The sequence below is a fragment of the Filicampus tigris genome, chromosome 3 (assembly GCF_054856515.1).
Source record: "Filicampus tigris isolate MCC_2025a chromosome 3, RoL_Ftig_1.0, whole genome shotgun sequence".
Taxonomy (NCBI): Eukaryota; Metazoa; Chordata; class Actinopteri; order Syngnathiformes; family Syngnathidae; genus Filicampus; species Filicampus tigris.
The window spans coordinates 14846037-14858703 of NC_141219.1; the positions used below are offsets into that span (position 1 = coordinate 14846037).

At 42.0% G+C, this 12667-nt stretch overlaps 1 protein-coding gene across 1 annotated transcript; it reads right to left on the reverse strand.

Moving 5' to 3' along the window:
- Positions 1-277: 277 nt before the first annotated feature.
- kif28 (kinesin family member 28) lies at positions 278-12557 on the reverse strand. Its single transcript, XM_086025542.1, has 27 exons — positions 12504-12557; positions 11959-12153; positions 10672-10722; positions 10427-10579; positions 10301-10336; positions 9618-9737; positions 9419-9526; positions 8324-8478; positions 8139-8250; positions 8008-8075; positions 7326-7468; positions 7126-7247; positions 6969-7059; positions 5878-5938; positions 5679-5802; positions 5469-5604; positions 5264-5382; positions 4482-4589; positions 4084-4176; positions 3848-3988; positions 3690-3760; positions 3160-3294; positions 2904-3070; positions 2664-2758; positions 2076-2208; positions 1882-2015; positions 278-1813 (listed from the first exon to the last, which is right to left on the reverse strand). The coding sequence occupies exons 1-27, from the start codon at positions 12555-12557 to the stop codon at positions 1655-1657; spliced, it is 3084 nt and encodes a 1027-aa protein (XP_085881668.1). The 3' UTR covers positions 278-1654.
- Positions 12558-12667: the final 110 nt, after the last annotated feature.

The window sequence follows — 12667 nt, forward strand, 5'->3', positions numbered from 1 at the left end:
GATATTGGCATGCTCATTTCAAAATTACAGTCAGGTTTTTTTTTTTTTCTTACCACATCAAGTTTTTTCTCCACAGTCTGCCAGATAAGAAAAGTTCCACTGATTCGTTGTAATACAACCATCTTATATAGTACATAGTATGAATTTAGAGGCGTAGTGCTGGAGTAGCAAAATAAGCATCATTATTAGTATCTGCTGAAGGTTGCTGCTAAAGTTGGAAAGTTGTCTTTTATTTCGGTCTATGCTTTTTTTTTTTGTTTAGTTTTGTTACAAAATTGTTACAATTCCATATTAGTATTTTATTGACATACATACATATTTATTTCATATTTAAAAAAAAAACAGGGATAACTATAGCTCAAAAACGTGACGTGATAGAGAAAAACTGAGACCCGTTTTGGATTCCACACCCAAAAATTTGTTAAGCCGTCAAACCTAACTCAAAAATTGTGTTCCCCAGTGTTATTGATTCAAATATAGTTCAAGATTTTTTGTACAAATGTAAAAATAATGTACAAAAAACATTATTTTCCCCAATTTTACGCTCACTAATTGTTTCAATTGGTTCGGTTCGTTGAAAATCACTGGAACTACATTGTTCTTGTTCTGATAAAGATTATATAAAAATAAAATGAGATTTGATGTATTATTAGAATAGAATACAATTTACAAGCACATTTAGGGGTAATTTAGCTTAAATTAGAAACGTTGTAAATGTTTCAAATAGGGCTATCTTCGCCCATTTTCGAGTAAAATAAGTAATGTACTGGGTTTTCAGTTTTTTAAAAATCCAGACAAATTAAAAAAAAAGAAAAACCAAGCAGTATTTTAATTAAAGAAACAGTGCTATAGAAAGTTCAATACATATACTCTGTATATGAACCATATTTTGTTCAATAAAATTGCAGATTTATAATGAAACCTGCCTTTTCAATGACATAAAAAAATCTCTATAAATAAAATGTTTGCTTTTGCCCCAGGTTGAGATCTAAAGTATTGACAATTCCGGGCTTATGCCAAAATGACATCACAAGTCAAGATGGCGGTCAAGTCGGTGAAAACAAACTCTGAACTTTGGGTCGTTGTCATTTCATTTGTGATTTTTTATTTATTTATTTTTGAACTATACAAGCTGGTTAAAGCCTGAAATATGTAGGAAAGAAAACAGTACATTTTATCACACTCGAGAACAATTCTTACCACTTAGGAAGTGCTCGCTACAAAGCACTGCCGTCTTGGTTAGCTTCCATTCCGAACCGTCCAGTTCCACTCTCTTCACTCAGTTTACCAACGTTCAGGGTCCACACAATAATATGGAATGATAATTTTGTTTGATTTTCTGCAAGCTTCATATGTTAGTCACAGGCAAAAGCAATACAATACGGTGGGTTGTTTTCACCGACGAGGCGCGTTGCATCGTGAAATGCCCGGATGTTCGGAATTGTCAATTGTTCCAAACACCGATTGAATGTGATATGTACTGTTATCCTGAATTCCACTCATATTTATGCAAATGTAGAGCAGGGACGGTTTATGAATAACAGATCAAATCATTAATTTCCCCTCAAAACTTGAATGAAATGACATATTTGATCATCGTTTTTCTATTTTCCAAAGCACACTGCGTAAGTGCTTCGACTAACATTTCCACGAGTCAAGACCAGGTTCCCGATCGTTCCCGCTTGCGTCGGACGATGGCGGCGACGTCATGTTTCAGGGCGGACACACTTTGTTCCAGCTGCTCCGAGAAGTCCTTCAACAGGCCGCTGTGCTCGTCCATGAAGAGGTGGAGTCCCAGCAGGTCACATGACTCCTGCCAAACACACAGCGGAAAACGAGCAGCGGCGCTAAGTGACCGCGTAGAAGCGTGCCCGTACGTACGCTGGGCCTGCGTCTGCGCAGACTCTGCAGCTGAGCCTTGACTGAGGTCATGCTGTGGTAGAACCGCTTCAACGAGCGGGCGAACTCTGCGTCGCAACTGGGACGGACCGAGCGACTGCGCACACCGTCGCCTCCTACAGGAAAGATGTGGCATTGCGGAAAGTGACTGATGTAAGATTTTGTGATTGTGTTACCGTTGGTGGCCACATTGAGTTGCCCTCTTAAACGTTGATTCTCCTTCATCAAGTTGTGGTTGACTCTTTTCTGTTCTTCAAGGTCCCTCTGAAGTCTGCTCAGTGAACTGTCCGGCTCGACGCAGTCTGAAAGCTGCATGTTAGATGTGTAGTCAATGCATCCATTCATTTTTCTGTAGAAACTGTCCTCAGTAGGCCGCTAACGTGTTCCTCCAAAATGTAACGACTTAGCTAACGCGTTACTTTTCCCAGCCAAGTCATCAGACTACAGTTACTCTTCAAAGTCACATGACGTTCCTATGTTGTTTATTTTTACTTTGATAATTAAGACAGAATCTTAGCTGGCAAACACTTTTCAACATTCTCCAAAATAAACCTCTCTTGTGGATAATTCGAGCTCACAGGGTTGATATCACTACATTTGTCAAAAATAGTCATTGAGAAAATCATAGGAAAATTCATGAAAAGGTCATGAAGCAAATATTTGTAAATGAACACCCCCTGGCTACTCTTTCCTGAAATACAGAAATGAGTGCATTCCATTACTTTTAAACCCTTCCAATGGGAGACATGAAAAATTAAACTCACAACAGTATTTGCCACGCCACTGTCATCGATGATGAGAATACCCTCCGTGCTCACTCTGGCGCCCTCCACAGACGATACCAAGCTAGCGCAGCCCTCTGTCAGAAACAAATTTTCTCCATTATATACATGGTTGACTTCCTCCGAACATCTGCCTTTGGGTGCGAAACAAATAACGGATCTAAAAACAGATTTGTTTCATTTAACATCCTCAGTGACTGAGCTGCCTCCTCACACTCCCACCTTGAAGCCCCCAAAGCTCCAAAAGCACAGCGCTGCTCTGTAGGTAGTCGAGTAGCTGCTGGGAGACACAAAGGGAGGCGAAGTGCACTTTGTGATGCAGCGCGGGGTTGAGGTGGTGCCACGCAGCCGGCGTGTAGAGACGACTGCCGCTGTCCAAAAGACGGAAACTAACACATGCAATCGAAAAAGAAATCAAATGCTTGATAACATCTCGCTGGCTACGTCCATCTAGCATCATCTCATCCATGAAGCAGACCCAATCTGAACGCCTCGATCGCGAGCGTCTCTGATCCAGCGCAGACCGAAACATTGCTCCACAACCAGCTGGACGTCGAGACGCCGGCCAAGCAGCTCAGACGGGTCGATGAGGATGTCATCTTCGCCCAGAGGCCTGAAAAGTGTGAGAGGTGAATTGAAGGGTGTGACTTGAGTTTGTTGGATTGACAGTTGGAACCTCTGATTTTGTACAAGTGGGTGATGAAGCGCTTCCTTTTCCCTTGTAATGTCATCTGTCGGGGGTCTTAAAAGGCTGAGCTGTTTTACTTTAGTTTTACTATGACCACACCACTCAATTCCAACGAGCCAAACTGCTGCTTGTTGGGAAGTGAGTTGAGATAACTGCCACCAGAAGGTCATTTCATTTTATTTCAGTTTTGTATTATTTTATTCTGTGGTTGTTAACTTTCTTATACAATTCATGGCAAAAAATGTTAAAATAATACTCCAAGGTAATGGATTGTGTTCAAATGTGGAGTTTCCATTATGTAGTGTGTGTGTGTGTTGTACAATCCATCAGAAGTGCAAGGAATCAGCTTTGCTTGCAGAATGGCCTCCTCGCTCCCTTCAGACCCGAGCACCTTACACATACACATCATTACAGTCATCAGTGTCATGATGATCCCTGTAGCTGCTTATGTATGTATTTGCATGTGTGTGTGCCGTACCTCCAGTTGCTCATCCACAGGAATACGGAAGGCCAATGATTGCAGCCAGAGGTGAGCGGTGCCCAGGAGCAGCGGCTCGACCGGATCCCAAAAAGGGTCTTTGTCTCTGGGCAGGGCAGCAGTGGAGAGGCCCTCTCCTGTCTGACAATATTTCATTCGGCTCAAGTCATACTTGCAAATGCGCAACAAGAATGCATTTTCTTCCAAAAGCTTTCATCATTAATGTTTGAAATTACGTGTTCGCCTTTCACCTCATCCAGATGTTGCTGGTAGATTTCTTCCATCAGGAATTTGCGGTTCACAAATTTTGCCTTGGACCACATCCATATCTAACAATGGGAGGATCAAACAAATTTTTAAAATTTCTAGACATAATAAATGTGTTTAATTTGCCTAATAACACGATGGCCTTTGTAATTTTCTGTCACAATAGCAATAAAAATACCAATCTGCTTGCTAAAAATTGTGTTGTGTCTTTATGTCTCTGTAGAATGTCAGTCAACCAGGTCACAATAATTTGCAAAGGTTGAATTGAGGCACCTAGACTCTGTTTGTTATCGTTTTCCAAAAGCAATTAAAAATGACGTGTAATTCTGCTATACAAGTAATAATTAAATGAGAGAGATGTTGAAACCTGTTTGGTGTGCTTTGAGGTGACTCTGCAAACAATCTCTTTCTCCAGGTCGTGTCCTTTTGAGTCCGACAGCACCAGATTCTTAATCTCCAGTTTGAACCCTACACCCTGCAAGTCAGACATGTATTTATTTATTTTTTTTATTTCAGCAGTATATTAAAAAAAAGTGAAACTCGTACTGTATACAGTGGTGCCTTGACTCAAAGCGGAAGTAGAGGCAAACTTTTTTTTCTAGAATATGTTCTATGCAAGCCCACTAGTTGAAACAAGGCAATATGATTAATATAAAATATGAGTTAAGCAGCAAAATCCACTCATTTTTAGCCATCTCCGGGGGCAGCCATTTTGTCTTCTGTCGACTGAAAATGACATCACAACTGCTCACAACGACCAATCATGGCTCAGATTCAGAAAACAGGTCAGCCGTGATTGGTCGTTGTGAGCAGTTGTGATGTCATTTTCAGTCGACGAAAGACAAAAATGGCCGCCACCGGAGATGGCTAAAAACGAGTGCATTTTGCTGCTTAATTTATATTCCACAAACGCAAAATTAATCAGAATGCCGTGTTTCGACTAGTGGGCTTGCATAGAACATATTCTTGAAAAAAATATGTTTGGGTTGATTTCCGCTTTAAAAGATGAATTTAAGAATATGTGTCTGTGAGTGCTTTCATATTGCCTGTCTTCATGTGTATGTTCAAATAGCCTTAGTTTAAAGTGTTATAAGTTACCACATAAATCAATGCTAGTTTTTTTGCATTGTTATTTTTTTTACCTCATACCTTATTCAGTTCCTGGCTCATCTGGTTGGCTTCAGCCACCAGCGGCATCAATTTGATGTAGTCATAAAAGACGGCCAGCAAACTAGGATCCGTCTGACAGGAATCTGTGCTGCTTTCTCCTAAACAAAACAAGAGTTAAGTGTTTATTGCCAAAAAAAAAAAAAAAAATCATGATCAACTTTCAGTTTTAAGAGCACTCGCTCACTTAGGTGGATGCCCTCGGCGGCGGCCAGCTCGGACAGGAAGTAGTCATAGTCGTAGCAAGTCCAGTCGTTAGCAAGCCTCTCGGACGGGAAACCGATATAAAGGTAAGCGCAGTTGGACCCGAGAATAAGTCGGTCCTTAATGGACACCAAACAGAATATCATGTACTCGCAAGGACACAATTGTTGGTATACTATGTGGTGACACCCACCAGGTGCTGCATCTCAGTAGTCTGAGAAACCGCTCTTCCATTGACGGTCACCTTGGACCCCGTTAGCGGGGTTAGCGTTACTTGCCGCTGTTTATTCTTCAGCACAACATGGCGCTGTTGGATCCTGACACACAAACACACAATGTACACACTTGTTGTGTCTTAAACCGGCCTCAGTGCGAGCAAGCATCATCTGTACCCTAAACCCTTGATGGAGATGGATCTAGGGCCGTCTTCACCAAGGCCAATGTCCCATTCACCTAAAAGAATGAGATACAGTAGTCCATTGCTAGGTCAAATCAGCCGCAGTCAGGACAACTGAGCATGAAGGTCGCTGTTATTATTCTTGTTATTTTACAATTCAAAATTGTAAAGTATTTTCAAACATTGAGAAAATGTATTGATTTTACTGAGGTAACTTTTTCAGAATTATTACGAATGTATCTTTTTTGGTGTTTTTTTTTTTATTATCAGACAGTTTTGATCATTGAATTACTGGGAGACATTACGAGTTCTACTGACATAAAATTAGGGATGTTCGATACCACTTTTTTCAGACCGATACCAGTACGAGTATTCACTCTTTGACATACCGAGTATCGATACTTCTGGCACTTTTTGATATATAAAATTACGTTTAACACAATGGCAAAAAATGTGGACAAAGATCTTTTTACTGATGCAGATGATGTGACAAACTGCCACAGTATCACAGAGGAGGATTTACGCGATATCAGATTATTTATTTTTTTGCGTTAAGATTATTTGTTTTTGCCTTAAAGAGCAAAAACCACCCCTTTTTATCCATCTCAGGGGGCGGCCATTTTGTCATTTCTGTCGACTGAAAATGACATCAAAGCTGCAACAGGTAACGACCAATGACGGCTCATCTTCAGAAAACAGGTCAGCCGTGATCGGTCGTTACCTGAGCCCTGAGCAGTTGTGATGTCATTTTCATTTACAGAGATGGCTAAAAACGGGTGGATTAACTCTTATTCCACAAACACAATATTTATTAGAATGCCTTGTTTCAACTAGTGGGCTTGCATTGAACATATTCTTGAAAAAAATATGTTTGGGTTGACTTCCACTTTAAGTATCGGCAGCCTCCTCGAGTACTTGAGTCTAAAGTGACTTTTCTTATAATTCCTTCCTTTAGATTTTGAATGATAAAAATGGCCTTACTATTTGACTGCTAAATTCATATGAACACTTTTTTTTTTTCCCAAGAAGTGAAGAAGCATTAATACTGTCATCCATGTCACAGTGCCGAATAAACAAATTACCGACCCTCCTGGATGAAGAGCTTCACCACACCAGATAGCTGAGCGTCCTCGTTGATGTTCAGGATGTAAGGATGCATCTGCATCATTCTCCTCTCCTGACACACAAACACACACATTAGAAAAAACGGGACAGGAGCCATTGGGACGTGTGTGCAATGCACCTGTGTGATGTTGGCGTACTGTTGCTCCCAGTCCCTGAGCGCCTCCTGCAGATGTTGCTCCCACAAAGTGTGAATGGTTCTGATCTGAAGCTCGTTGTGTGTCAGCAGCTGACGGATCTCCTCTGAACACGCGCACGCGCACACATAAATGTAATCCCACACGGATGGAATTGTGTTATGATCCAGGCCAGCTTCCTTACTGGTTTCATCATTGGCGCTGCGTCCATCGTGGCCCAGTCGACTGAGTCGTTGCGTCAGTCTGGCATTCTCGGCTTTGAGTTCTTTCACCAGGCGCTCGGTGGGGCGCTCGTTCACCACAGGGCGATTCTGGATGTGCTTTGCCCTAAAAGGACAGCGTGTAATTTGAAAAATGAGCGATATCATAAATGTTGACTAAAGCAATTGTATTTTGAGGGTTAAAAAGGGTAATATTTTTCAGTTTAACAAACAAAATGCAATTACGAGGTACCGGTTGAGCAAGTCAATGTTTTTTTTTTAGTATATATCAATTCTCAAAGCTAACTATAAAAATACACTGTATATTAAAATATTCAAATTGATCAATACCATCAAAGTCATATTTTTACAATACGGCAACTATTGTTTATTGTTATTAATGATTATTCTTGATGTTAAATATTCATTTAATAAATAATTATTACTATTATATAGTAGTACACGTAGTGGTAAATGTGAACAAGGATTAAAAACACAAATCTGGGGTTGGAAATGAACCCCACTTCTGGCACCAATTTCTCATGTGAAACTGAAGCGTTCATTGTCAGTGACAAAGTGTAAAGGAGAAAGCTCCCCATTTCCATGGTCTTTCATGGCTTTTGGTGCCCTCGAGCAAGGCACCCGATAGAAATGTTGCCATTGTACCTCTCAGCATAGCGGAGTGTGGACAGAGACTCCTCATAGCAGATGTCAGCGGGGCTCAGTGTCGCAATCTAAAACATGAACATGCATTGCACCCACGTGCGTCATGAACAGTGACGGCGCGTCAGTGTCACCATAACAGTGCGGCTGTTTCCTCCCAAAGCAGACTGCAGCAGCTTAGTGAGAACTGAATCTCTGTAGGGAACGTGAACCGCCTTCCTCCCCACCGCCATGTCAGCGAGGGCGCTGAAAAGTAAGAAGACGTGCAAACAAATAGTCCGATTTGGATCAAATGTCTCAATGTGCCGGCCATGCCTACCTGATGACGTTGCCCAGAGTGGTGAGGCTCAAGTTGATGGCCGTGCCCTCTTTGAGGCGGTCGGCCTCGGACGACGCCGATCTCTGACGCTCGCTTCCCGCCAGGTCCACCAGGTTAATGTTGGACTGTTTGGTGATGCTCTCTTCAGACAAGATCTTCAAAAGAAGTTCACGTCGGCAACAAAGAACTTGCTAATGGACAATTGGGGCTTCAGTCACCAAGAGAACAGTCGGTAACACACCACATTCTAATGGAGGGAAATCGTGCAGTGGTCTGGCAACCCAAACACATTTTTTTTTTCAAGAATATGCTCCTAGGCAGGCCCGCTAGTTGAAACACGGCATTCTGGTTGATATTGCGTTTGTGGAATACGAGTTAAGCAGCAAAATCCACCCATTTTTAGCCATCTCGGAGGGCGGCCATTTTGTCACTTCTCTCGACTGAAAATGACATCACAGGTGCTAGGGGCTCAGATAACGACCGATCATGCCTCAGCTTCAGAAAACCGGTGGGCTGCGATTGGTCGTTACCGGAGCCTACCTTTCATTAGCACACACCGTCGACCCCCAGCCCCTGCTGGACGTTGTTTGAAGAGTGATTCAATGCGCTTCGGAAGCCTCTTCAAAGCCTGGTCCCTCACTCTAATCTGTCCCCCAACTCACTATTTTCCTCGCCGCCAAAAATAGACTAATGACGGACGGCAGACGAATGGCAGACGAAATAAAGTGGTTTCCGTCTGTGCTTAATCCGTCTATTTTGAAACATGTTCCATCGTTCGCCCACCGTCAGCAAAAGGGCGACCATCTGTGACGGATAAACGGACGGGTCTGTCAGATAGACGGAACGCCCAGCTCTGATTTCATTAGGCGTTTTCTGAAATTATTTCACTCTAGGTTTTTAAACTTGCCAGTGAACATCTAAATAACTGTTGAAAGGTAAGCTATTTAATCAACTTGACCAAGCCATAACAAAAAAAAATATATGCCTTTTATTCCCCTGAAAAAGAATGGTTTTGAAGATGCGAAATTCTTGGAGGCATAATCCTTAAAAATATGTATTTTGTAATTCATTCAGTGATTTGTGAATGGACGTCACCTGTTTGAGCTGAAGCACAATGAGCATGTGTGAGCGGCTACTGTTCGCGTTCATGTGTGTGGCCGCTGTGGTTCTGGTTCTGGTGCCCTGCTCCATTAGCTGCTCCACCTACAGCATGTTTGGAATAATACACCTTGATATACACCTTTTTTTTTTTTCTTGCAAAGTACTGTAGAAGAAATGAGGGTGACTCAGCCACCTGTGCTGCACTATCACAAGGAACTGTACGCAGACCCTCCACATAGAAGCCCCTGTGCTGCTCCTCTCGAACACGGAGCCCCCCAAGAGGACGAGAACCACGGGACAGCAAGTCCACCACCTGGTGAGATGTGAAGTTTAAAAAGGAAGTAATTCACTAAGTTAAAGATATCACGATGAAGAAGAGAATAAAGCAATGATAAAACAGTACTACTGTTCTATTGTTCTGGCATGTATTTGATTCTTTTTTAAATGCTATGCGAAATGCTTTTCTAACGCAACGATTCAAAAACATGTTGTCATATATTGTATTGGTTATTTTATTCGTTCATTACAATTTCCTTCCTTTTCCTTCCACTTTCCGCAGTGTTAATGTTCCAACTGCATACTGTCGCGGTGGCTTACGATAACATAAAACATTTTAGTATTGTGTGCCGTTACTTGGAACTGAATATTGAAAAACAACCTTGGGCAATGAGCCACACGCTGCTTCTCCATGTGACTTCTAATCAAATGCCTGCTCTGGTAAATTTCCATCACATGACCTCAGCTAGCCTTGCCAGATCGCGTTGTATAACATTCAAAATCAATAAGGTTCTTATCTTGACCTTTCCAACATAAGGCGATTCGCTTCAATAGGACAGCACAAATACACTACCATGGCAACATCACGCCTTATTTTACCTGCTCATTGTAGATTTCCAACATACTGAAGAAGACCTGTGAGTCCATCAAACACGAGGACATTTAGAACAAGCGTACACCAACATACCAATACAATATTTGTACATGAAGATACAGTATACTCGCCTGGCATTGCCTAGTGTCCTGCTTTTCTTGAATGGCCTCAAACAGTCGCTCACACAGTTTGGGAACCAGGCCTTTATTGGGCCTGTAGCCCACCATGGAGTAACTCTTCCCAGAGCCCGTCTGTCCGTAAGCCAGCAGGGTGGCGTTGTAACCCTACACGCATCAACACAGCAGCTTGGATTACATGGTTACTGTCTCTTTGAAAAAGAAGAACCTTATTTGATTCCTAGAAAGATGTTTGGTACCTGGAGTGCATTCTCCAGTATTCCTTCTCCAAGGTCCTGGAACACACATTCCTGAACGGAAATGACATAACTAAAGTATTCACGCTCTGTACTTAAATAGAAGTACAGATACTTGTGTCAAAATAGATTGGGACAACAAAACAAAAAAAAACCCAAAACAAACCAAACATTTCTGTAGCTTTCCCTCTTTTATTAACTTTCATGGTGCTCGTACGTGGAAGAAAGATGCTAGCTAGCGTTTGTTAGCGTTAGTTCCTACAGCTTTGCTATTTTTTGCTAACTGGCTCACAAAAATGCTAAGTTATCTAATGATATGACTGACGAAATACGCTTTATCTGTATGTGGTTTTGAATATAATTTTAAATGCCAGACATTGGTGCTTTTTAGCCTGTAACAAGACACCATGTAATCACCACAACAATGCTAGTTTGTTGCACATTAATCAAAAATGTAACCGCGCTGGATTTGATCTCATGTTTACATCTTTTTTTATGTTGTCATCTGTGGAGATTGGAAAAACTACAGTAGTTTCGAAAATAACACTGGTCAACAATTTTTTTTGATAATAATAATATAGTAATACATTTTGTAATATTTAGGAATTAAGAGTTAGGTTCTGCAATAGGTGGATTTTTTTTTTTTTAAATGTCATAGCTATAAATTACATCCATCCATCCATTATCTATACCGCTTAACCTCACAAGGGTTGTGGGGAGTGCTGGAGCCTATCCCAGCTGTCTTAGGGCAGTAGGCGGGGGACACCCTTAATTGGTTGCCAGATAATCGCAGGGCACACAGAGACAAACATCCGCACTCACAATCACACCTAGGGGCAATTTAGAGTGTCCAATTAACCTACCAAGCATGTTTTTGGCATGTGGGAGGAAACCGGAGTATCCGGAGAAAACCCACACAGGAACGGGGAGAACATGCAAGCTCTACACAGGGAGGGCGGGGCTGGGATCGAACCCACGACCTCTGAACTGTGAAGCGGACGTGCTAACCAGTTGACCACCATGCCTCCGCTACAAATATACAACGCATGGTAAAATCCATACATAATATCTCAAAAACGACCTACTAAAAAAAAAATATATACGTTTTTAGATTCATAAATACTTGTGGGCACACAATCTCTGATTAACATTTGCTACGGAGAAGTATGATAGTACGAAATAAAAAGTAGTAGTAGTAACAAGTACAACCGTGAGGAGTAAAATGAAAATGCTGAAAAATCAACTTCAGTACGGAACAGTACTTCTCACCAAGTACTCAATGCTGCTTACCTGGTCCGCGTATCGCCCGCCCACCTCCTCAGGTAGGTAGAGGCCAGTGCGGTCCTGGACGATGTAGCCGCTGTGGGACCAGTAGGCGTAGTCGAAGCAGAAGGAGCGGCGGCACTGAGAGTCGCGAGGGTCCTGGATGCTGATGCAGCTCGCTGCCATGGCAACGATGCAGCGGCTGTCCGCATCCCGCTCCCTCTGAAAGCCAGGAGGACAGTGAAAGGCTAGTGCCAGCAAGCCCTAATTGTTGGATGCTCGATGGATACTACATTAATTCTGCATTAGGGGCCAAGAACTTCAACTACCGTACATCGATCCATCCTTTTTCTGTGTCGCTAAATATTTACTATAATACAAAGTTAAAAGTACCACATTAACATCAGTTGAGTTCTTGCTTTGACAGATACCAACATGATGTTTATAGTGCAATAACTTGTCCTAGGATATGTGATTTGGGAACATGGATCGATATACTTGTACATTACAATAGCCTACTGAAGGCTACATACTGTAGGCTTTAATGCTATAGAGAAATAAAACACACTGACCTTGCTGAACGGTCGGACTCTGACGGCCACTTTGACACAGTCCCCGCCATGCATGTCTGATGCTTTGTTAGCGGATGAATGAAACAGACCAGGGTAGACACACGCACACGTGCGCACACACACACCTGTATCCTGTTACATGCTATGAGACACTAATATGCGGT